The 18,645-nt window shown below is 56.0% G+C and overlaps 1 protein-coding gene across 5 annotated transcripts in view; it reads left to right on the forward strand.

Moving 5' to 3' along the window:
• The first annotated feature begins 285 nt into the window (after nucleotides 1–285).
• The window catches only part of MYH11 (myosin heavy chain 11), a 31,981-nt gene continuing 13,621 nt past the window's right edge, over nucleotides 286–18,645 (forward strand). For 3 of the 5 annotated variants that reach the window (XM_081965541.1, XM_081965538.1, XM_081965540.1), the window contains exons 1-20: nucleotides 286–408; nucleotides 3,486–3,847; nucleotides 5,848–6,004; nucleotides 8,936–8,963; nucleotides 11,104–11,206; nucleotides 11,791–11,811; nucleotides 13,354–13,446; nucleotides 13,674–13,737; nucleotides 13,855–13,953; nucleotides 14,376–14,519; nucleotides 14,792–14,887; nucleotides 15,034–15,152; nucleotides 15,248–15,400; nucleotides 15,485–15,658; nucleotides 16,157–16,330; nucleotides 16,460–16,574; nucleotides 16,685–16,878; nucleotides 17,184–17,305; nucleotides 17,912–17,981; nucleotides 18,318–18,478. In XM_081965541.1, the coding sequence (XP_081821667.1) occupies nucleotides 3,503–3,847; nucleotides 5,848–6,004; nucleotides 8,936–8,963; nucleotides 11,104–11,206; nucleotides 11,791–11,811; nucleotides 13,354–13,446; nucleotides 13,674–13,737; nucleotides 13,855–13,953; nucleotides 14,376–14,519; nucleotides 14,792–14,887; nucleotides 15,034–15,152; nucleotides 15,248–15,400; nucleotides 15,485–15,658; nucleotides 16,157–16,330; nucleotides 16,460–16,574; nucleotides 16,685–16,878; nucleotides 17,184–17,305; nucleotides 17,912–17,981; nucleotides 18,318–18,478 (2,432 nt within the window). In that variant the 5' untranslated portion in view covers nucleotides 286–408; nucleotides 3,486–3,502. The remainder of the gene's footprint in view (nucleotides 409–3,485; nucleotides 3,848–5,847; nucleotides 6,005–8,935; nucleotides 8,964–11,103; nucleotides 11,207–11,790; nucleotides 11,812–13,353; nucleotides 13,447–13,673; nucleotides 13,738–13,854; nucleotides 13,954–14,375; nucleotides 14,520–14,791; nucleotides 14,888–15,033; nucleotides 15,153–15,247; nucleotides 15,401–15,484; nucleotides 15,659–16,156; nucleotides 16,331–16,459; nucleotides 16,575–16,684; nucleotides 16,879–17,183; nucleotides 17,306–17,911; nucleotides 17,982–18,317; nucleotides 18,479–18,645) is intronic. The other 2 variants (XM_081965542.1, XM_081965539.1) reach the window with 1 other exon arrangement.

An 18,645-nucleotide genomic window follows, 5' to 3' on the forward strand; every position in this document is an offset into this window, starting at 1 on the left:
TGAGAAAGCCGGAAGGATTAAGCGGCTGCTCGTATCTCTGGGCCAGAAGAAAGAAAGCTCCATTTTGGGAAATAGTGTTGCAATGGGAAGGCAGATAATTTCTGAGCCATCCCATAATGCCACCACACGAGTTATTAGGAGAGAAAAGGAGAGGGAGAAAATGCCTCTTAGCTGGTGGGGGCGGACTCTGGCTGCAAACCCATTGCTGGATCTCTCCTCCCCCCCCCCCCACCAGCACAAGCCTTCGTGTCTGAGCCCCAGAGACTATTGGGGGGAGGAATCTGTGGCCCCTCCCCCGAGCCCATCACCTCTATATAGAGGGGACAGCACATCAGGCTCGGTCTGCCCAGCTGCTCGCAAGCACCCCTCCGGACGCGCCTGCATCTTCGGCTTTCCTCCTGGACTTCTGTAAGTACCCTGGCTGGCCAAGGACCCCCCTGCACCTTCCCTGGACTAGAGCACCCCCACTTCAGGCTAACTGCACCTCTTGGGGAAGGCAGTGAGGTAGATGCCCCCCCCCTTGCGGGGCACAGACAAGCCAGTGGCAGTGTGGCTAGACCCAGAGGGTCCTTTTCCTGCTTCTAAGCACTGCCTGAGGACCCTCAAGCCAGGGCGGAGGGCTTGGAATTGCCTTGCCAGGATTGCTGTCTGAGCCCCCAGTAGGCAAAGGTGGGGGGTGGATGGGACCCCAGGGATCAGCTAGTCCAACCCGCTGCAGGAGTACCAGTTCCACTGTCCTGGGAAGTGGGTTGCGCACCCACTTCTTAGTAACTCCAGAGATGGAGACTCCCATAGATGGACCATTCTGCTGCAGTCCAGATCTTACTACCAGGAAATGTAGAAATGAAATCAAACTGCAAAGCAGAGCTAATAATTCCACCTGCACAGAGCTTAGGAAACTGAGAGAGCATTCAGCACTGGGATAAATTTGCACTGAAGACAATCCCAAATAGGAACAATCCATTGGTGAAATGATCCAAGATCATTTTCTTCAAACATTATGACAGACTCGATTTAAGGCATCTTTTCAAATTGCCTTCATGAATCCCTGAATGTAATTTACCTGCTGGCAACTAAAATACTTTTCCTGGCTCGGGTCACCCTGCGGTCGCTGTGCCCCCCCCCCCAACTTCAGCGTCCTCCCTGGGGCAGATGAGCTTGTTGCCTGGGCTTGTTGCTCAGCCTCTCAGGAGTCTTGGGCCACCTGTGGCAACATCTGATTCTAAAAAGAAGCGATGGCAGCTAGTTCGGTGGAGCCTCAGTAACTTAGTTGCCGGGCTTGGTCTTATATTTCCCTGAAAAAGCCAAGGATGCCTTAAAGGGAGACCCAATTGCCGTGAGTGAAGGGGGAGAGCAGCAGAGGGCCACAGAAGCTCCCTCTCTCAGCCAGGGGCTCAGCGCCTGCTCCCAACAGCCCAGAGTAGAAGAGTCTTCTTACCAGCAAACCTGCATGTCAGCTGAGCTCAGCATTGAGAACCAGCAGCAGCTGTGATGGCTTTTGAACCAAAGCCTGTCCTCTGTGCACATCCCCCTAAATCATTTCTTTTGACAGCCCATCCTTGACTGTATCCTTTTCTCCTGGAACAAAAAAAGCCTCCCGTGCAGGTGAAGGAGCCGGCCGGGGGCTGCCCCCAAAGGCAGGCTTGGTAGGAAGGTCTCCTTGGCAGGGCTGCTCAATTCCCACCCTGGAAGCCGCAGGCAGCCTTCAGACCAGAGGTGGCCGGTGCGGACAGCTCCTGCCGGCCTCTCTCCTCTGCGGGGATTGTGAGAGATCTGGCCTCCCTAGCAGAGCCACTGGATCTAATGGCAACTTCTTTTAATTACGGTCTTTGGAAAGGATTCCATTATGCCCTAAAAGGTATTTGTTTTGAACTTGTTATCATTAGGGTATTTTTTTTCCTGTCTCCCTTCTTCTTCTTTTTTGGCTGGATCTGCTCAAAATGAGAAGAACGTGGCCATATATGGTAGCCTGTCTGCATCTGTGCAAGCGGAGAGCTTTGCAAACGGCCTCTCTGCCTTTGGGGGCTTGGATCCCTTTGAAGCTCTCTGTGAGGTCAAGGGAGCTCTCCTGGCTTCTCCCCAAAATGCCCCTTTATGCTGTAAATGAGGGGAGGTCAAGGGTTTTAAAAGAAACAAATGAGTGAAGTGTATGGAGTGAATCAAAAGGTACTTGGGACATTTGTTTCTGCCCCTTAAAAGATTCTGGGAACTTTTCAAAATTCTGCACTCTGGATGAAAAGGGCAAGGATTGGGAAACGGAGCAGAAAGCCCCAAATCTTTCCATCTTCATCGTGTGTCATGAATTCCTGTCTTTTGAACTTAGCAGTCGATTGTCAGATGCAACTGACAATATTTATATTGTCTGCAAATGTTTAGAACCTGCTTTCCACTCTGCAGTGCAAGACCTCCAAGGCAGCTAAGAAATGCAAATTCCAAACACAGCAAAACAGCCTTTAGTGAGGCAGATACTTAACCAACTGAGCAAAAGTGGAGACAAAGCCTGAGGCCTGCCAAGGCTGGACCAACCCCGAGAAAGCCACGTTTGCAGTTCTACTGGGCATCAGGGGCTGAGCAGGGCTTTCTCCATGGACTCAGCTGACCTGTGAATATGTCATAAAATATCTGGACCAAAGGCCAGCCAGTCTTTCCAAACAGTTGTTTCCAGTCCTAATCCGTTGGTAACACAGGGGAAAGAGACCCTCCATGAAATCGGCAACAATTTCCCAGGCGGTTTTCCTGGAGGAGAGTTTGAGTTGCCACCAGCAGACAGGCCAGGGAGCTGTTCACAGGCCTGCCTGGCTGAGGAGCTGAGAGTGGGACTTCCACGGCAGCAGATCTTTCACTCCTGATGCTGGGGGTTGGCAGAAGGAGGTTTGTTTTCTCCCTGCTTCCTTCAGGAATTAATTTTCTCTTGAAAAGAAGAGATATTGATCATTATTTGATGCATAAAACAATACCAAGGAGCTGGACTTCATTGCTAAAAGTTGCCTTGAGGTTATTTTTCACTACAAAAAGTATGCACTTTAATATAGCTTGATGTAAGAATTTAAACAAAACCCCAAATATAGTGATGCTTTCCTAAGTGATGGGTGTGCCTGGAAGGTCCCCCTCCCCTAGCCAAGTTGGGGGGAGGGTTTTTTCATCCAACCAGAGCAATTATTCCAGCCATCCTGTTCATCAAAGCATCATCCAGATCTCTCTGCCAGATCCCCCCCTTTTTTTTTTCTATCCCAGGCTTTGCTTGAAATGTGGCCATGGGGGGTGCCCGGCCGAGTCCTTCATCCCTGCAGAGGTCATCGTCTCTTTCGGCCAGAGCCACACGTGGTCCTGTTTCGTACCAGCCCTGTGTTGATGTCTCTTATTCTGTGGTTCAAAAGGGCCCCGAGTGCCCAGCCTCTGTCCAACCCAGAGGGAGACATCGTGCCAATTGGGGGCTTCATGGTCAACAGAGTGGCATTCGGGTAACCCGCGTTCTCTCCCCCCAGGTGCCCTTTGAGCCAAAATGGCGCAGAAGGGCCAACTCAGCGACGACGAGAAATTCCTCTTTGTGGATAAGAACATCATCAACACCACAGTGGCCCAGGCCGACTGGTCAGCCAAGAAGCTGGTCTGGGTCCCTTCGGAGAAGCATGGCTTCGAAGCTGCAAGCATCAAGGAGGAGAAGGGGGACGAGGTGCTGGCCGAGCTGGCAGAGAATGGGAAGAAAGTGACCTTCAGCAAGGATGACATCCAGAAGATGAACCCGCCCAAGTTCTCCAAGGTGGAGGACATGGCCGAGCTCACCTGCCTCAATGAAGCCTCCGTCCTGCACAACCTCCGGGAGAGATACTTCTCGGGCCTCATTTACGTAAGTCTCTTGGCCTAGGAAGGCAGGGAAGTGGCCCTGGGCTGCTTGCTGCCGACTGCCAGCCCAGCCTTCCCCAGCCCCAGCCAAAGGGAGGGGAAATGCACCCAGGGCCCAACTGGCCACGGCAACCGGGCTGGGAGGGATGGAGGGTTTCATTTATTTTGGTTGCTATAATGCATGAGGAAGGAAAAGAAAAGGAAGATGACAGGTAAAAGAGGGAGGAAGACTAGAAAGCCAAGAAGAAAGTCCCAAGCAAAACAACACACACACACACACACACACACACAGACAGAGACACGCCTGCTGCTCTTTCCCTCTGACTGCTTGTCAGGATGATCTGCAAAATTCTGCAGGAAGCCACTTGGCAGGATCAGCTTCCCCCCTCTTTTTCCTAGGGGTTTCCTGGGAACTCAGGGCTCTCTTTCTTGTCCTTTTCGAGGGCTTTTCTTTTCAAGGGTCCTCTTTCTGGGAAAGAGAAGCAGCTTCTTCTGCCATCCCCCCTCCCGGCCAGATGTGCTGGTCCACTCTGGTGGTCATCCCTTTTCCAAACTGAATTTGCACCAAGGCGGAAGATGAGATGGACACCACAGCCGTCTCTTGGTTAACAATTTACTTGGACATATTTCCATGCCCAGACTAATGTTCACGTGCCGGTGTGTGTGTGTGTGTGTGTGTGTGTGTGTGTGTGAGAAAATGACATTTTCCTTTCAAGGGGGGTGGAGGGTTTGTGGCTGAAGACTGGGGAGAAGAGAGGTGGTACGGGCCGGAAGGGGTGTGTGAGTCTTGCGCATGAAGGGAAAGGTTTATGCCCTTGTAAATCTGTGAGCCGCAAACACAGCTCCACAAGTGGGACATCATAAAGCTCCTTCCCCACGTTTATGGGCCTTTGGCAGGCCTTGCGAAGAAGGGCGTTTTTTCCCAGTCATAATGAGGATGGGCGAGGCTGCCAGGAGTCCCCTGGCAGAGTTTTTGAAGACAGCCATGAGTGGGAGGCTCAATCCAGGGGTGGCTGTTGGCAGAGGCAGACTCGGGGAGCCACAATGGCAAAGAGATGCTGAGAGAAACACAGAGGAGAAAGTCGTGTCCCCCACACACAACCCAGCAACCACTGCAAGTCCTCAGGGCTTACCCTTCATCCGCGGCCCCAAATATGGAGGCTCTCTTTCCCATCTCTCTTGGCTGGAAAGCTTCTCGTTAGTTCCCCCAGATGCCCAGCGAGCCCCACACCATGCAGCCCCCCTTCCCATCTTGCAAAGCCCTGGGTCAGCCCCCGCAAGAGGTCCATGGCCAGAGCAGCCGGGACCCTGGCTTCCCTGGTCGGCCGAGAGCCATACTGGGTGCTGCTTGGTCTGAAGTCTTTGGGACATTTCCTAATATGGTCAGGAAGAGGAAAAGCAGGCCGCAGATTTTGCCTCAAAGCCTGCCTGGATCTGAAGGGCAGCCTTGGGAGCATCTCTGCCATTACGGACTTGGAAGCTTTAATAACAGTTTTTTTGTGGGGGGGGGAGGAACAGCCAGCAGAAAACGCCCCTATGGATGCTGCGTTTGTTTGCCTTGGCCCCAAATCTTGATCAGGAGCACGGGGGGAGAGGAGAACGGACCCCACCCTTCAAAATGGGGTGTTATTGTGCAAAGTGCTGGGCATTTACAGGCATCCTGGGCTGATCCAGAATCCCTTCCCATACAGAAGTGACTTTAAATCTGAGCCATTCCCCTCCTTCTCCTATGAGGTCAGGGAAGAGGAGGGGTCTGGGGCGAGGGGGCTGCGGAGGAGTGCCCAAACCCTGAGCAGGATGGGGAGGATGTTTTTAGCTATGGCTATCCTGGCTGTGATGGAGCTTCCCTGTTCAGAAGCAGTCCATCCCCTTGACCTGTCGGCTTCCTGCCCCCCCCTCCCCGGGACTGCCATGGTCCCTGCAATCAATGGGCCTCCTCCAAACGTTTCGGAGACGTGGGGGTCCCAGGTGGGAGGCTGACCGCTCGGGGGTCTTCCCTTGCAGACTTACTCAGGGCTTTTCTGTGTGGTGGTCAACCCTTACAAGCATCTACCCATCTACTCGGAGAAGATCGTGGACATGTACAAGGGGAAGAAGCGCCACGAGATGCCGCCCCACATCTACGCCATTGCCGACACCGCCTACCGGAGCATGTTGCAGGGTAAGAGGGCAAGCCCTTCCAATGGGCCCCGGATGGCTGCTTCTTCCCCCCAGGGGCTCCATCTGGCTGGTTGGCTCCTCCATCACTGAGCAGGGGTGGCAGGGAATTCCTCCCGGTCTTTTGGCATCGGTGTTTGCCATTCTCCACCAGCTTGTGCCTCAAAAAGGAAAAGTTCTCCTTCCGCCCACCATGCCGGGGCAGATGGCCAGAGAGAATCCCAGAGCATAGTTGGGCAGGCAGGGGCATGGAGAAGGAAGGGCAGGAAGGAAGAAGCTGCCACTGCGACACCTAGTTGGCAGTCAGGAATCTGCCATGAATTCACCAGGGAGATGGAATTTCTTCTCCTGGAACAGTTGCCCAATCAGAGAGTCCGCTGCTGGCCCGAGCAGCTCGCTTGTGCCAATGTTTGGGCTTAGGCAGCCGGGTGCCTGCAGTGGACCCCTATATCAGCCCCCCCCCTTTGCAAAAAGGTTTCTGGTTGGCTGGACAGGAGTTGGACTCATGCGCAGCTTTGTGGTGCAGAGAGCATGCGGCCATCCCACAGTGGCTTGTGGTCTCTGTTCTCCCTGTTGGGGAGCCATTCTGAGCCTGGAGCCGGAGGGCCCCTGTCCCTGGGCAGAAGCGATAGCTGGCACCTGTGGTTTCCCTTTCCTGCCGCTCCTTCCAACCCACGCAGCTCCGTCGGGCGTTGTCTCTAGCAACCCCAGATCAGGAGGTGGAGCACCTTTGCTGGCTCATGTGAGCAGATCCATGGAGTAATCTACTATTTGAATCCATTGAGATGAGGCTGGCCCGGCAGGGGGAGGAGAACAGCCTGGGTCTGCAGGGGAAGCTTCTGTGGGAGAAGCCACAGGTGCCAGATCCAAATGCTCTCAGTTACTTGGTCCTTCTTTTGAGTCTGACGTCAGAAGGTCTCCGTCGATGGTTTTGCCCAACGTCTGAACTGTCTGTTTGGGTAGCATCCAGAGGGCTGTTGCTGCCAGACCCCCCCCCCTCAGAGGGAGAGCATGTGAAGACGCCTCTGCTCTTGGGAGGGGGGCATGTGCTGGAGCTCTGGGGCTGCTGCTGGTGTGGCGAGGAAGCAAAGGAGACATCTAGAGGGTTCCTACCAGGCACCACTGCCCTGTCGGTGCTTGTGAGACTCTGCTGGGTCTGCTTGCAGCACCATCGTCAGAGCCAAAGGCTCTTCGGCCTGAACTCCCTGCCTCCCTGCCTGCACAGATGCCAAAAGGACAGAAGAGCTAACATATAATTTAAGATAGTTTACAAGCCAATGTTTGCTTCCTTCAAGCATGTCCAGAAAGTGTCTTCTTGCTGATTTACTAGTAAACAATGCTGCTTGGTTCCTGCCGTATTTGTGGGTTCTCCAACTTCACTTATGGGCTTCCATAAGTGTTTATCTTTGGAAATAACATGGAGAGAGAGCAGGAAGAAGAGGGCGGTATGGAGAGCTGGGGGTTTATGTCAGCCTCTGGCAGGCTAGGAGGGGCCTTGAGGAAGCTGACTAAGGCTTGGGAGGATCCAGGAGCTAAGGCAAAGGAAGGCGCTCAGTTGTCCATTGCAGCTGTGAGTGGCCGCCTCTCCAGTCTTTCTGCAGAGCTCTTGCTCAGACGCAGTTCCCTGCCCTGGTCACCCTCCCTCCCTCCCTCCCTCCCTCCCTCGGCTCCCCTCTGGACACACCTGGGGACACGGGGGCCTGGCATCCGAGCCAAGGAAGCTGCTGCCAGCGCCTGAGACTCCTTCCCGGCTTCTGGCTCTTTGTTCTCCTTTTATGGCCAAGCTGCTCTTTGCAGGAAATCCACAAGCCCAGCAGTGCTGAAACGGAAGAAGCCGCTCTCTGGGATGGGAGCAGAGGCTGCCAGGGAGGGGTCCCGTTCTCCCAGGGGTCTCCGTCCCACAGGCACAGTGCTCAGCCTCTTATTGCAGGGGGGCCAGGAGGGAAGTAGAAATCCCCAAACTCCAATGGCTTCCAGCCTACGGGACCTTCAGCCAAGGGAGACAGAACGTCCAGAAATAAAACTAAAAATATGTTTCTCATAGTCACAGACCAGGGATGTAAGCAACATGCTAAAGTGCCTTGATTGACAACCCTGGAAATTAAAAATGGAGCCCTCTGTCTTTTCTGAGGTTTCTCATTGGGATTGATTGGGGGAAGGCTGGTGCAGAAAAAGTGTGAATTCCCCTAAAAGTTGCACGTGAAAAACTGGAATTGCCGAAGTGCCTCCCTCCCCCTGCACCAGCCGGTGCTTCTTTCCTGGTGGCAGGTCAGTTGGAAGTCCTGGCTGTCTGGCGTTTGCCGGGCATTTGTCTCCCCTCCGCTGCATTGGAACTCCAGGGAGGCAGCTGAGGCTAGGATGTACATAGGCAACCCCCCCCCCGACACCTTCCTGCTCTGCCACTTCCCTCAAAGCCTTTGCCAGCTGCCTCCCATTCCACCTTTACTCTGGCTTGGAGGTGGGGGGATCTCTGGCTTTCCGCCTGCAGCTTTTGGGGCCCCTGAGGCTCTGCCTGAAATCCACCTCAGTGGGCCAAAGAGGAGAGCTTGGGAGTCTTTGTCTGGATCTCATCCATAAACGGAACTGTTTGCGTCTCTAATCCCATTTCCTCAATTCTTTCCCTTTGGACACAAAAGCAGGAGATTGGCATCCCCGTCGGGAAAAAGGGGATAAAAATAAATGCAGCAGTGATGGGCCGTGGGGGAAAGGGGCACCGGCCTGGTCTGTCTGTGCCCGATGGGAAGTGCCCTCCCTCTGCTTGGCACGCGGAGTGTCCCAGTTCATCCCCAGCACTCCCAGTTTCCAAAAGGAGCAGGCACCTGGTGGCAGAAGACCAGGGTGACTCTACCTGGTAGCCCATCTCCAGGGGTCTCTGGGACCTCCCCCCGAAAGGGCTCCGGGGCCAGGATCTCACGGCTCTTTTTTCTGTCCACAGATCGAGAGGATCAAGCCATCCTTTGCACGTAAGTAGAGCCAGGAGAATTGGCCCGCTCCCTTGTCAGTTCCAGCTCCCTCCCAGCTCCGTTTCTGGTGGCCTTTTAAGGACTTCTAAGCACGTCGTGGGCATCCGGCTGATGAGTTGGAGGGTGCCCAGCTGGCAGGGGGGATGGAGGGTGTGCAGGGGGGGGAGCCCAAGATAGCTTTAGATCTGCTTTGGATCACATCATAGCAGCTCTCCTGCTGTGGAGAACATCTGGGCACTTTCCAGGTGGTTTCCTCATCTCTTGCCTGGCCCAGCTAAGCCCAGCCCCACCCTGCTCTCCCCTCCCAATCCCTTCCTCTAGATTGAAAGGCCTTAGGAGAAGCAGCCCCTCGGCTTGGGGAACATCTGTGCTGTGCTACGATAACAGCTGGAAAGAGGCGGAGACTCTTTTGGGGCAGATCTGGTACAGCAGTTCCTGTCCAGGTGGTGGTGATGAAGGAAGCTCCCAGGAGGCTGTAGGGACAGGGAGTGATGGGGGTTGTAGTCCAGCACATCCAGGGGAGGCATGCTTGGAAAGGTGGTGGCTGGTTCCTGTCTCTGGGGAAAAGAAATGCAGCAGAAGAAGGGATGGGCAGAAAGCAGGGCGCTCAAAAGGAGCAGCGGGTATGGAAGCCCAAAGCCGGCTCTTCTTTTCCCAACAGTGCCGGGGGGGGGGGGGGAATTTGGGGAAAAGCTTTTTCCATCAGTGGCCTCCCACTGACCTCTTTGTTCTGGAACTCTTCCTGGAAGACTTCATTCCCATCAATAAATGGTCGCCTTTGGGGCCTCTCATCGGCCTCCTGCAGCCAGAGGACACCCTGCAGGCACAGGGTCAGCTCCACCCAGAGCCCAGGAGAAGCGTCGGCCCTCCGGTCTTGGCTGGGAAGGGAAGCTCCCCCTATCCTTTAAAGGGCTGAGAAAGACTGGCTGGCACAGATGGAGAGCTCATCAACCCAGCCTCAGGACCAGAGATGGTCTCCCTCTGGCCAGGAGGGTCCTATAAGCTTCCTGCAAAGCTCAGGATGTGCCAAGGCAGCTGGCCTGAGGGATAAGGGGCAGGGGGTGTAGAGCCCCCTCCCTGAAGCCGATCTGCAACTCTGGGTAACCCTGAGCAGAGCAGAGCTCCTCAAAATCTCCTCCTCCACAGCCTGCGCATCTTCGGCCACCCCGGGGTGATCGGAGGGGGTCATCTCACAGAACAAGGAGTCCCACAGGAAGCAGCTGCCTGGCCTTTTAAGGCTCGCCTCCTCCCAGGCCTCTACTGCTTCACCCCCATCCATCATTGGGGAAAAAGGGCACCTCCAAATTAGGAAGAAGAATCGGCCAGGCGGCTGGCCGTGGGTGGGAGCTCCACAGCCAAGCCTCTCCTGGCTGTCCCTCCCTTGCTTAGCAGGGGGCTGCGGAATCCCTCCACCCAGGAGCGCCTCTGGCCCCTTCCTTGATCTGAGCCCCTGGGGCTTCCTCGGCTGGAGGTTTCTCTTGCCATGTCATAAGTTGCCATCAAAAAGATGGCAAAGCATCATCAAGGACTGATGCCCCCCAGACCCAGAATGGCTCTAGACGATGCCATGGAAGGAAGAGGAGAGCTGAAAGCCTCTTTGGCTTCCTCTGCATTACTGTCCACAGACCAGGGCAGAGCCTCCCAGTTTCAGTCCTTCTGCCACCATTGTAGTCCACACACAGTCTAAGGAGGGGCTGGGAGAAGCATGTGGGCTGGCAGCTCCAGGCAGGGAGAGATTTCCTCCTTACCGGGCAGGGGCTGTCAGGCTGCCAACCACCCAAAAGTGCCCACCAGCCGCTCCGGGGAGGGCTGGGCAAAGCTCCCGGTAGAGGCGAGGAGGCAATGTGTGGAGGGGGCACCTGAGTGTGCCAGCAGGGAGCATATGAGTGCCAGGCCACAGAGTCTGCAGGGCCAGAGCTTGGCTTCATTGGGAGATCAGAGGCTCCCAGGGAGATTCCCAAGTGGCTGGAAGAGCTTAAAGGAATTGCGCTTCGGCTGCAGCCTAAGATCTCCCTGGAGCTCTCTTGCTCGTCCCTCCTTTCAGGCATTGGCTGTGCAGGAGCCCCCACTACTCCATGAAGGGTGTGTGTGTGTGTGTGTGTGGGGGTGTTCACAGTCTTTTTCCTCCTCCTTCCCCCAGGGGAGAATCGGGGGCAGGCAAGACGGAAAACACCAAGAAAGTGATTCAATATCTGGCCGTGGTCGCCTCCTCGCATAAGGGTAAAAAAGACACCAGCATCACGGTGAGCAGCCCGACCCCCCTCCCGTTCAGTATGGGGGGCAGCAATGGGTGAGGGGGGCTTCTTCCTCTGGGGCCATGAGCCCCCCCCTTCAGACCAATTTTCAGCAACAGCAGGAAGAAGAAGAAGAAGACGGCAACATGGGGGAAAGTATTTTTTTCCCTGACTTGTAGATGGCACCACTGGCCTCCCCACCCTGACTCCTCTGGGTGGTTTGGACTCCACTGAGACCAAACTGGCCCATCCGCAGGCAGGCAGGCAGGAGTGATGGGAGTTGTAGTCCTTACTTCTGGAGGCTGCCAGGGGGGCAAGGCCTGTCGGATGGTGCCTGCTTAACCAAAGGTGCCCATTGCCAGGCTGAGAGGGCACATTTTGGGAGGGAGCACGGATTCCAGAGGTGAAAGAGAGTTTCCCCCCCCCCCCCGGGGCTGGGTCAGATCTACCCCTCCCCCGTGGGTCCTGTGGTCGCGATGTTCCTTGCGGAGATGCCTTGCACAGCTGGAGACAGAGGTGCCCAAGGCGAAAAGTGGCAGAAACGCCTTGCAAAGAGACTGACGCTTCTTTTATGCCGTGTTCTTTGACTGCAGCAAGGGCCCAGTTTGGCTTACGTGAGTAACCTGCCTCAGTGTGTGTGTCAAGACCTGCATGGTGTTCTTGCACTCCCTCCCCAAAGAGGGTCTCAGCAGGGGTCCTGGAGGTGCCCCGCCCAGAGTGCCCCATGGTTAACCCCTCGGTTGCCCAGCTGGACCTTGCCCACGCAGGCCACTCCTTCCCCCAGCTGCTCCCAGGCGAGCAGGATGGTGGCCTCTCCAGCACCAGGGCTCCTTCTGGAAGAGCATCCTCTGAGCTGCACCGGCCTTGAGAGGGGGGCAAAGGGCAGCTTCAGTGGGCCAGCCCAGAGCGGGGTTGGGGGGCTTATGGAAGCCGGTCTTACGCCCCAGGTGATCAGCGGGTGCCAGTAGAGTGATCGATCCGTTCTTCTTGGCTTGCTGTGTGCCTCTTCCCCCTCCCTTGCCTGCCACTCTGCCCTTGGGGTGGGGGTGGGGGGCTCCTGGGTCTTCTGCATGCAGAGCAACTGGCTGAGCCTGCCAGACCTTCTGCTGGGCAGAGGTTGGAGCCTCTGCAATTGGGGGGATATGGAGGGGGCTACTGGTGGGGAGAAGCTGGGACGGGGAACGGAGCTAAGGGGAGGAAGTGCCCAGCCTGTGCCCAGCCGAAGAACCATTTCTGCCCCCTCCCCCTCCATTGTGGAGCAGAGACCCTGGGAGGGCACAGACCCTGCCTATCCTTCGATATCTGCTTCTTAGCCATAGACAAAGGGGTGTAGAAGCCAATCAGGTTTTCCATGGCAATGATTACTTCATCAAAATCCATCAGCCTCTGTCTTTGCTTTGAGACAGGGGTGGGGCACCCCCTTCTCCTCCTCCTCCTCCTCCTCCTCCTCCTCCCAGCTTCCCCTGTGACGAGAGGTTAAGGGAAAGAGGCCGCTCTTTCGCATGGCTTGGAGGTGTGACTTCATTGGTGTGTACCTGCCTGGATGTTCCTTTTTCCGCATGCAAAAGTCGCCTTATTTTTAAATATAAACCATGCATTGTCCTAGCCAGTATTTAACCCAATTAATAGGCACCGTGTCATCTGCTTCGGGCTGCGTCAGAAGGAAGGTTGTGCGCAACCATTCCTTCCGCCCCCCCCCTTGCCTAATTTCTCTTGTCATTTCCTTGCAAATGAAAGCTTTGGCGGCAATTGCAAAAAAAATTCTCTGATTTGCTTTGGCCTAATAAATGAGCTGAAAAAGAGATATGGGTCACGACCGATTGCCTCCATGGCTGAAGACCATCCAGAACGCAGCAATCGGCCGCCTTGATCAGTTTCATGAAACAAAAACAAAAAAGAGGCCAAGTCCGACAAAGAGCGGAGCCAGAGGCCAAAATCAGCCCCAGGGAATCTCCTCCGTGTAGGTAAAAGGCGTCCAAGTTGTGGGCGCTTCCCTGCGGCAAGTGCAGCTGGAGAACAATGCGCCTCTTCCTGCATTCGATCCACATGAGATGGTTTCTCTGAGGGCAACTTGAATTACACCCCCCACCCTTTCCCATTCACCCCCTCCCCTGCCCAGCCAGGGACTGACAGCCAAACGCTTGGATCAATTTTAGGGCGAGTTGGAAAAGCAGCTTCTCCAGGCCAATCCCATCCTGGAAGCTTTTGGGAACGCCAAAACTGTAAAGAATGATAACTCCTCCCGATTCGTAAGTTAACGACCTCTTGAATGGGGAAAGGCAGGGGGGGAAATGGTGGTGGTGGGGGGGGATGAACCAAATAAGTACATGAAAACTGGCAAATGGAGAATAGGACTCCTTCTTCTCTGGAAGGAGAAGGGGAAGGAAAGGATTATACGTAAATGGAGAGAGAGTACGTCAAAACTCTCCAAAGCCCCCGCACCTCACCCAACCCCGCTGCCTCCTTTCTGCAACAGGGCAAATTTATCCGCATCAACTTTGACGTGACAGGATACATCGTGGGAGCAAATATTGAAACCTGTATCCTTTTTTCATAATCCCCCCTTTTGCTTCAGGCAACTGCCTTGTTCCACCTAACTGTGGGTAAGTTAGCATTTATTTTAAACAATGGTTTGCTTGCTGAACCTTCCCGGACAGATTTGCTGGAAAAATCTCGCGCTATTCGGCAGGCACGAGAGGAAAGGACCTTTCATATCTTTTATTATTTACTTGCCGGGGCCAATGAACAAATGAAGAGTAAGTAGCCTCCTTGGCCGATTTCAGGGGAGGTGCCTGGGAGTGGGGGGCACTTCAGAGCGGCTGCAGTTTCTGGCGGGGGGGAACAGGTTCTCCCTTCCCCAAAGGATGCTGGCATTGAAGTCACGAGGACATTTCTGCTCTCCAAGGCGGCCAGTGGAAGCTTTGTGCCCAAAGCCGGAAGCCCTGCCCTCCACATGGGCTCCCCACCGAAGGAGACTCCATGGGGGAGGGAAGGAGAGTGGGACTTCCCCTTCAGCCCCCTGGTTAGGAGCAGGGCTACCCAAGTGGACCTTTCAGGGCCAGAGAGCAGGGCGGTTGGGAAGTGAGCAATGTGTCCAAGAGGCCCCAGGAGTTTGGAGCCAGAGGAAGGTCCCGGATGGCTCTTGGCCTGACTGAGGTTTTGCTCTCTTGCCTTGCAGTCGACCTTCTGCTGGAAGGGTTCAACAAGTACACGTTCCTCTCCAACGGCTACGTGCCCATTCCTTCTCAGCAGGACAACGAAATGTTCGAGGAGACCCTGGAAGCCATGACTATTATGGGATTCACGGAAGAAGAGCAAATTGGTAAGAGGAGCAGAGAGGACTTCTGGCTCTGGATATTTAGAATACAGCAGCCCCCCCTGGGGCTTCAGGGCTTAGCCGTGAGGCTGCTGAAGGGTCTCTTCAAATTTCCGAATCGTGGCACGTGGGGAACCTGCCTGATCCTGGCCCTCTTGGAGCCCAGCAAAGCCTCTGGCGGGATAGTTACGGGGAAGAAAGCCCCTGGGACCGAGAGGGAGAATCCACCCACCTACCCAGAGACGTCCTTTGAAATTCTCTCCTTCCTAACCTCACAGCCATGCTGAAAGTCGTCTCATCAGTTCTCCAGCTTGGCAATATTGTCTTCAAGAAGGAGAGAAACACCGATCAGGCATCCATGCCGGACAACACAGGTGGGTGCCCAGCGGTGGCGGAAGAGTGTTGCCTCCTGAGGGTGAATGGAGTCCCTGAGGAGCCCAGGTTGCCAGAGCAGCCCGGTCGGCCACAGGGGGGATGTGGTCACCCAGATGGTCTTCATGGTGGTGTCTCTTGATTCCAGCTGCCCAAAAGGTTTGCCACCTCACGGGCATCAACGTGACAGATTTCACACGGTCCATCCTCACCCCGCGGATCAAGGTTGGGCGAGACGTCGTTCAGAAGGCCCAGACCAAGGAACAGGTGAGGAGGCCAGCCCAGCTTCCTGGCCTTGAGTCTTGACGCTTGACCAGTCTGGATCCCCCAGCAGCTCAGCCCGGCTCCCCTTGCCTCCTTAGGCTGACTTTGCAATAGAGGCCTTGGCCAAAGCAACCTACGAGCGCCTCTTCCGCTGGATCCTCACCCGGGTCAACAAAGCACTGGACAAGACCAAAAGGCAAGGCGCCTCCTTCTTGGGCATCCTGGACATTGCCGGCTTTGAGATTTTCGAGGTAGGGCCTGGGGAGGTTCCAGGGAGCTTCTGTGCCAGCCCCTCCTTGCTGGGAAGCTTGACCGGTTCCCCACTGCCTTTCCAGATCAATTCCTTTGAGCAGCTTTGCATCAACTACACCAACGAGAAGCTCCAGCAGCTCTTCAACCACACCATGTTCATCCTGGAGCAGGAAGAATACCAGCGCGAAGGCATCGAGTGGAACTTCATTGACTTCGGGCTGGACCTGCAGCCTTGCATTGAGCTGATCGAGAGGCCGGTGAGGAGGCCGGGGAGCCTTTGCTGGTTTGATGTCCTCCAGCTCTCACCTTCAAGGATACGGGAAAGCGGGCAGGAAGAAGGGAGCGTTCTGGGCAGTGCTGGACTTGGGAGTTAGGGTTTCCAGCCTGAGCGAGGGGGGGTTGACTAGAAGACTTCCAAGGTCCCTTTCAGCTCTTTCCCAGGATGCAGTGGGTCTGCAGAGAGCCTGAATGCTGGTGTCCTTTGTTTCAGATGGAAGGGGGGGTTGACTAGGTTAACTATTGAAGTCAATGTTGTCCTCCATTCCTCAGAGTAGCCCCGTCTCCACTCAGGCCTCCCCTCCTAAAAAGAGTTCGGTTGAGTAAAGCAGCCGAGTGGAGGCCTGCTCCCCTCTCTGCCACCGAGTTGGCCAAAGGCTGCTCCGCCACCAGTCGACCACAGAGCTTGAGGTGGTGCCACAGCTACTCCTCCACCACCACCAGCCTCACCCTAACCCCCCGCCCCCTTGCTGTTCCAGAACAACCCCCCTGGCGTCCTGGCCTTGCTGGACGAGGAGTGCTGGTTCCCAAAGGCCACCGACACCTCCTTTGTGGAGAAGCTGTGCACCGAGCAAGGCAACCACCCCAAGTTCCTCAGGCAGAAGCAGCTGAAGGACAAAACCGAGTTCTGCATCGTCCACTATGCCGGAAAGGTACCAAACGGGCCGAGGTCTCTCTTCCTCTCCCTGCCTTCTTGAGGGCAGCCTGGCCTGCCTCCCCACCCACCTCGGCTACTCCCAGGGGGCCCCTCTGACCGTGTGGCTCTTGTGCTCTTCCTCCAGGTGTCCTACAACGCCAGCGCCTGGCTGACCAAAAACATGGACCCTCTGAACGACAACGTGACAGCCCTCCTCAATCAGTCCTCGGAGAAGTTTGTGGCAGATCTCTGGAAAGAGGGTGGGGAACAAAAGGCCTGTGCTGGGGGGCGGGGGGAATGAGGGGCCCTCCTGGAAGGGCGTGGGGGAAGCCGTGTGGTTGAGCCCCCCTTGGCCTCCCTTTTCCTGCAGTGGACCGCATTGTGGGCCTGGACCAGATGGCCAAGATGACCGAGAGCTCCCTGCCCAGCGCTTCCAAGACCAAGAAGGGCATGTTCCGGACGGTGGGGCAGCTCTACAAGGAGCAGCTGACCAAGCTCATGACCACCCTGAGGAACACCAACCCCAACTTCGTGCGCTGCATCATCCCAAACCACGAGAAAAGGGTCCGTGCCCCCAGCGGTGCCCCCTCCTGGCCGTGGCCAGGCAGCCCTTCCCTACCCCCATGCTGGACTCCAACTCCCATCCCACCCAGCCAGCCACGGGAGTTTGGGTTCGATCGGGGAGGGCCAGGGATTCCCTGCTTGGTGGCTTTTGGGGAGGAAGCATTTCATCCCAGGGTCTGGAGCCCCTTTGTGGAGGAGGGTCTGCTCAGGGACACGGCCCTGTGGGTGTTTCAGCCCACCCCAGGACTCCAGGAACCTCTCTCCCTTCTTCCTCTCCCTCCTCTCCCCTCCGTCCTTTCTTCCAGGCAGGGAAGCTGGACGCTCACCTGGTGCTGGAGCAGCTGAGGTGCAACGGGGTCTTGGAGGGGATCCGGATCTGCCGCCAGGGCTTCCCAAATAGGATCGTCTTCCAGGAATTCCGGCAGCGGTAAGGGGGGCTTCTGTAAGAGGCAGGCTGGGGGTCCTGGAGCCCATCCAGGTGGGCAGGAGCCGGGTGCCCAAAGCGTGCCAAGGCCTGGGGAGATCAGCAGGGAAAGCTGCCCTCTGGGGCGAATGAGAACTGGGCAGCGCCCCATGTTTGGGTGAACGTCCCCAGGAGAAAGCCATCCTCCCTGGAGGGCCGGTGGGGGAGTCGAAGCACCTGGGAGCAGCAAGGCTGGAAGGACGGGGCACAACTAAGCCCCCTGCTAAAAGACGGGCATGAGAGAGGAAGGGGAAGGAGAGCCCCCCCCGCCCCCCACAGCTTCCCTCCAAGAGCCAGCTCTCTTTGGAAGCCTTGCACCACCTGGTGGGCCAGAGGAGCCCCGTTTCGGAAGAGGCTTTTGGGGCCTTGGAGCCATTCTGGCCATAAAGCAAGGCGAAGCCAATGCAATGGAGGTGTGGGCTCAGGGCTGCCTAGGGGAGGGTCCTGTGGTTGGGGAGGGGGACCTTTCTCCAGGACGGGAGCAGGAAATGGAACAGGAGAAGAGTCCATGCTGAAGGTCGAAGGGAAGAGAGTGATGGTGCTTTTGGGGGCGCTTCCCCCCCTCCACAGGTACGAAATCCTGGCTCCTAACGCCATCCCAAAGGGCTTCATGGATGGGAAGCAGGCCTGCATCCTGATGGTGAGCATTCTCCTCCCCTTGGCCCCCTTACAGCTTTGGTCTCCTGCCTTAAGCACAGTTTGGAATTCATTGAGACCTGCATGAATTGAAGTTCAAACTTCATGGACTGGAAGAAATATATACTTTCATTCCCTCCCTTTCTCCCTCCTTCCCCAGTGAGGCTTTTGTGCCCTGAGTAATGGCTGCTTGGCCTCAAAAGCCCAAACTCTACCTGTTGGACTTCTGCTGATCAAGCGGCACCTGCCCTGTTGGGAAGAAATGGGGAGAAGCCATGAAGTCCCCCTGAGGACCAACTGCCTATTGTGCTTCCTCCTCCTCCTCCTCCTCCTCCAATAGATCAAAGCCCTGGAATTGGATCCCAACCTCTACAGGATTGGCCAGAGCAAGATCTTCTTCCGGACAGGCGTCCTGGCTCACCTGGAGGAGGAGCGAGACCTCCGGATCACAGACATCATCATCTCCTTCCAGGCCCAATGCCGGGGCTACCTGGCCAGAAAGTAAGGCTCTCTGAAGGGGAGCAGGCCAGCCCGCGGTCTCCCTCCTGCACGGCCAGCTGTGCTTCCAGGGCTCTGGGTTGAATGCCCAGGGGCTCCTCAGGGGACCCAAAGGGGTGAGAGAGGAAGCAGCTGAGGGAGATACGTTGACGGAGGGATGAGTTGGCCTA

This window comes from Natrix helvetica (genome assembly GCF_964273705.1).
Source record: "Natrix helvetica genome assembly, chromosome: 13".
Lineage (NCBI taxonomy): Eukaryota > Metazoa > Chordata > Lepidosauria > Squamata > Natricidae > Natrix > Natrix helvetica.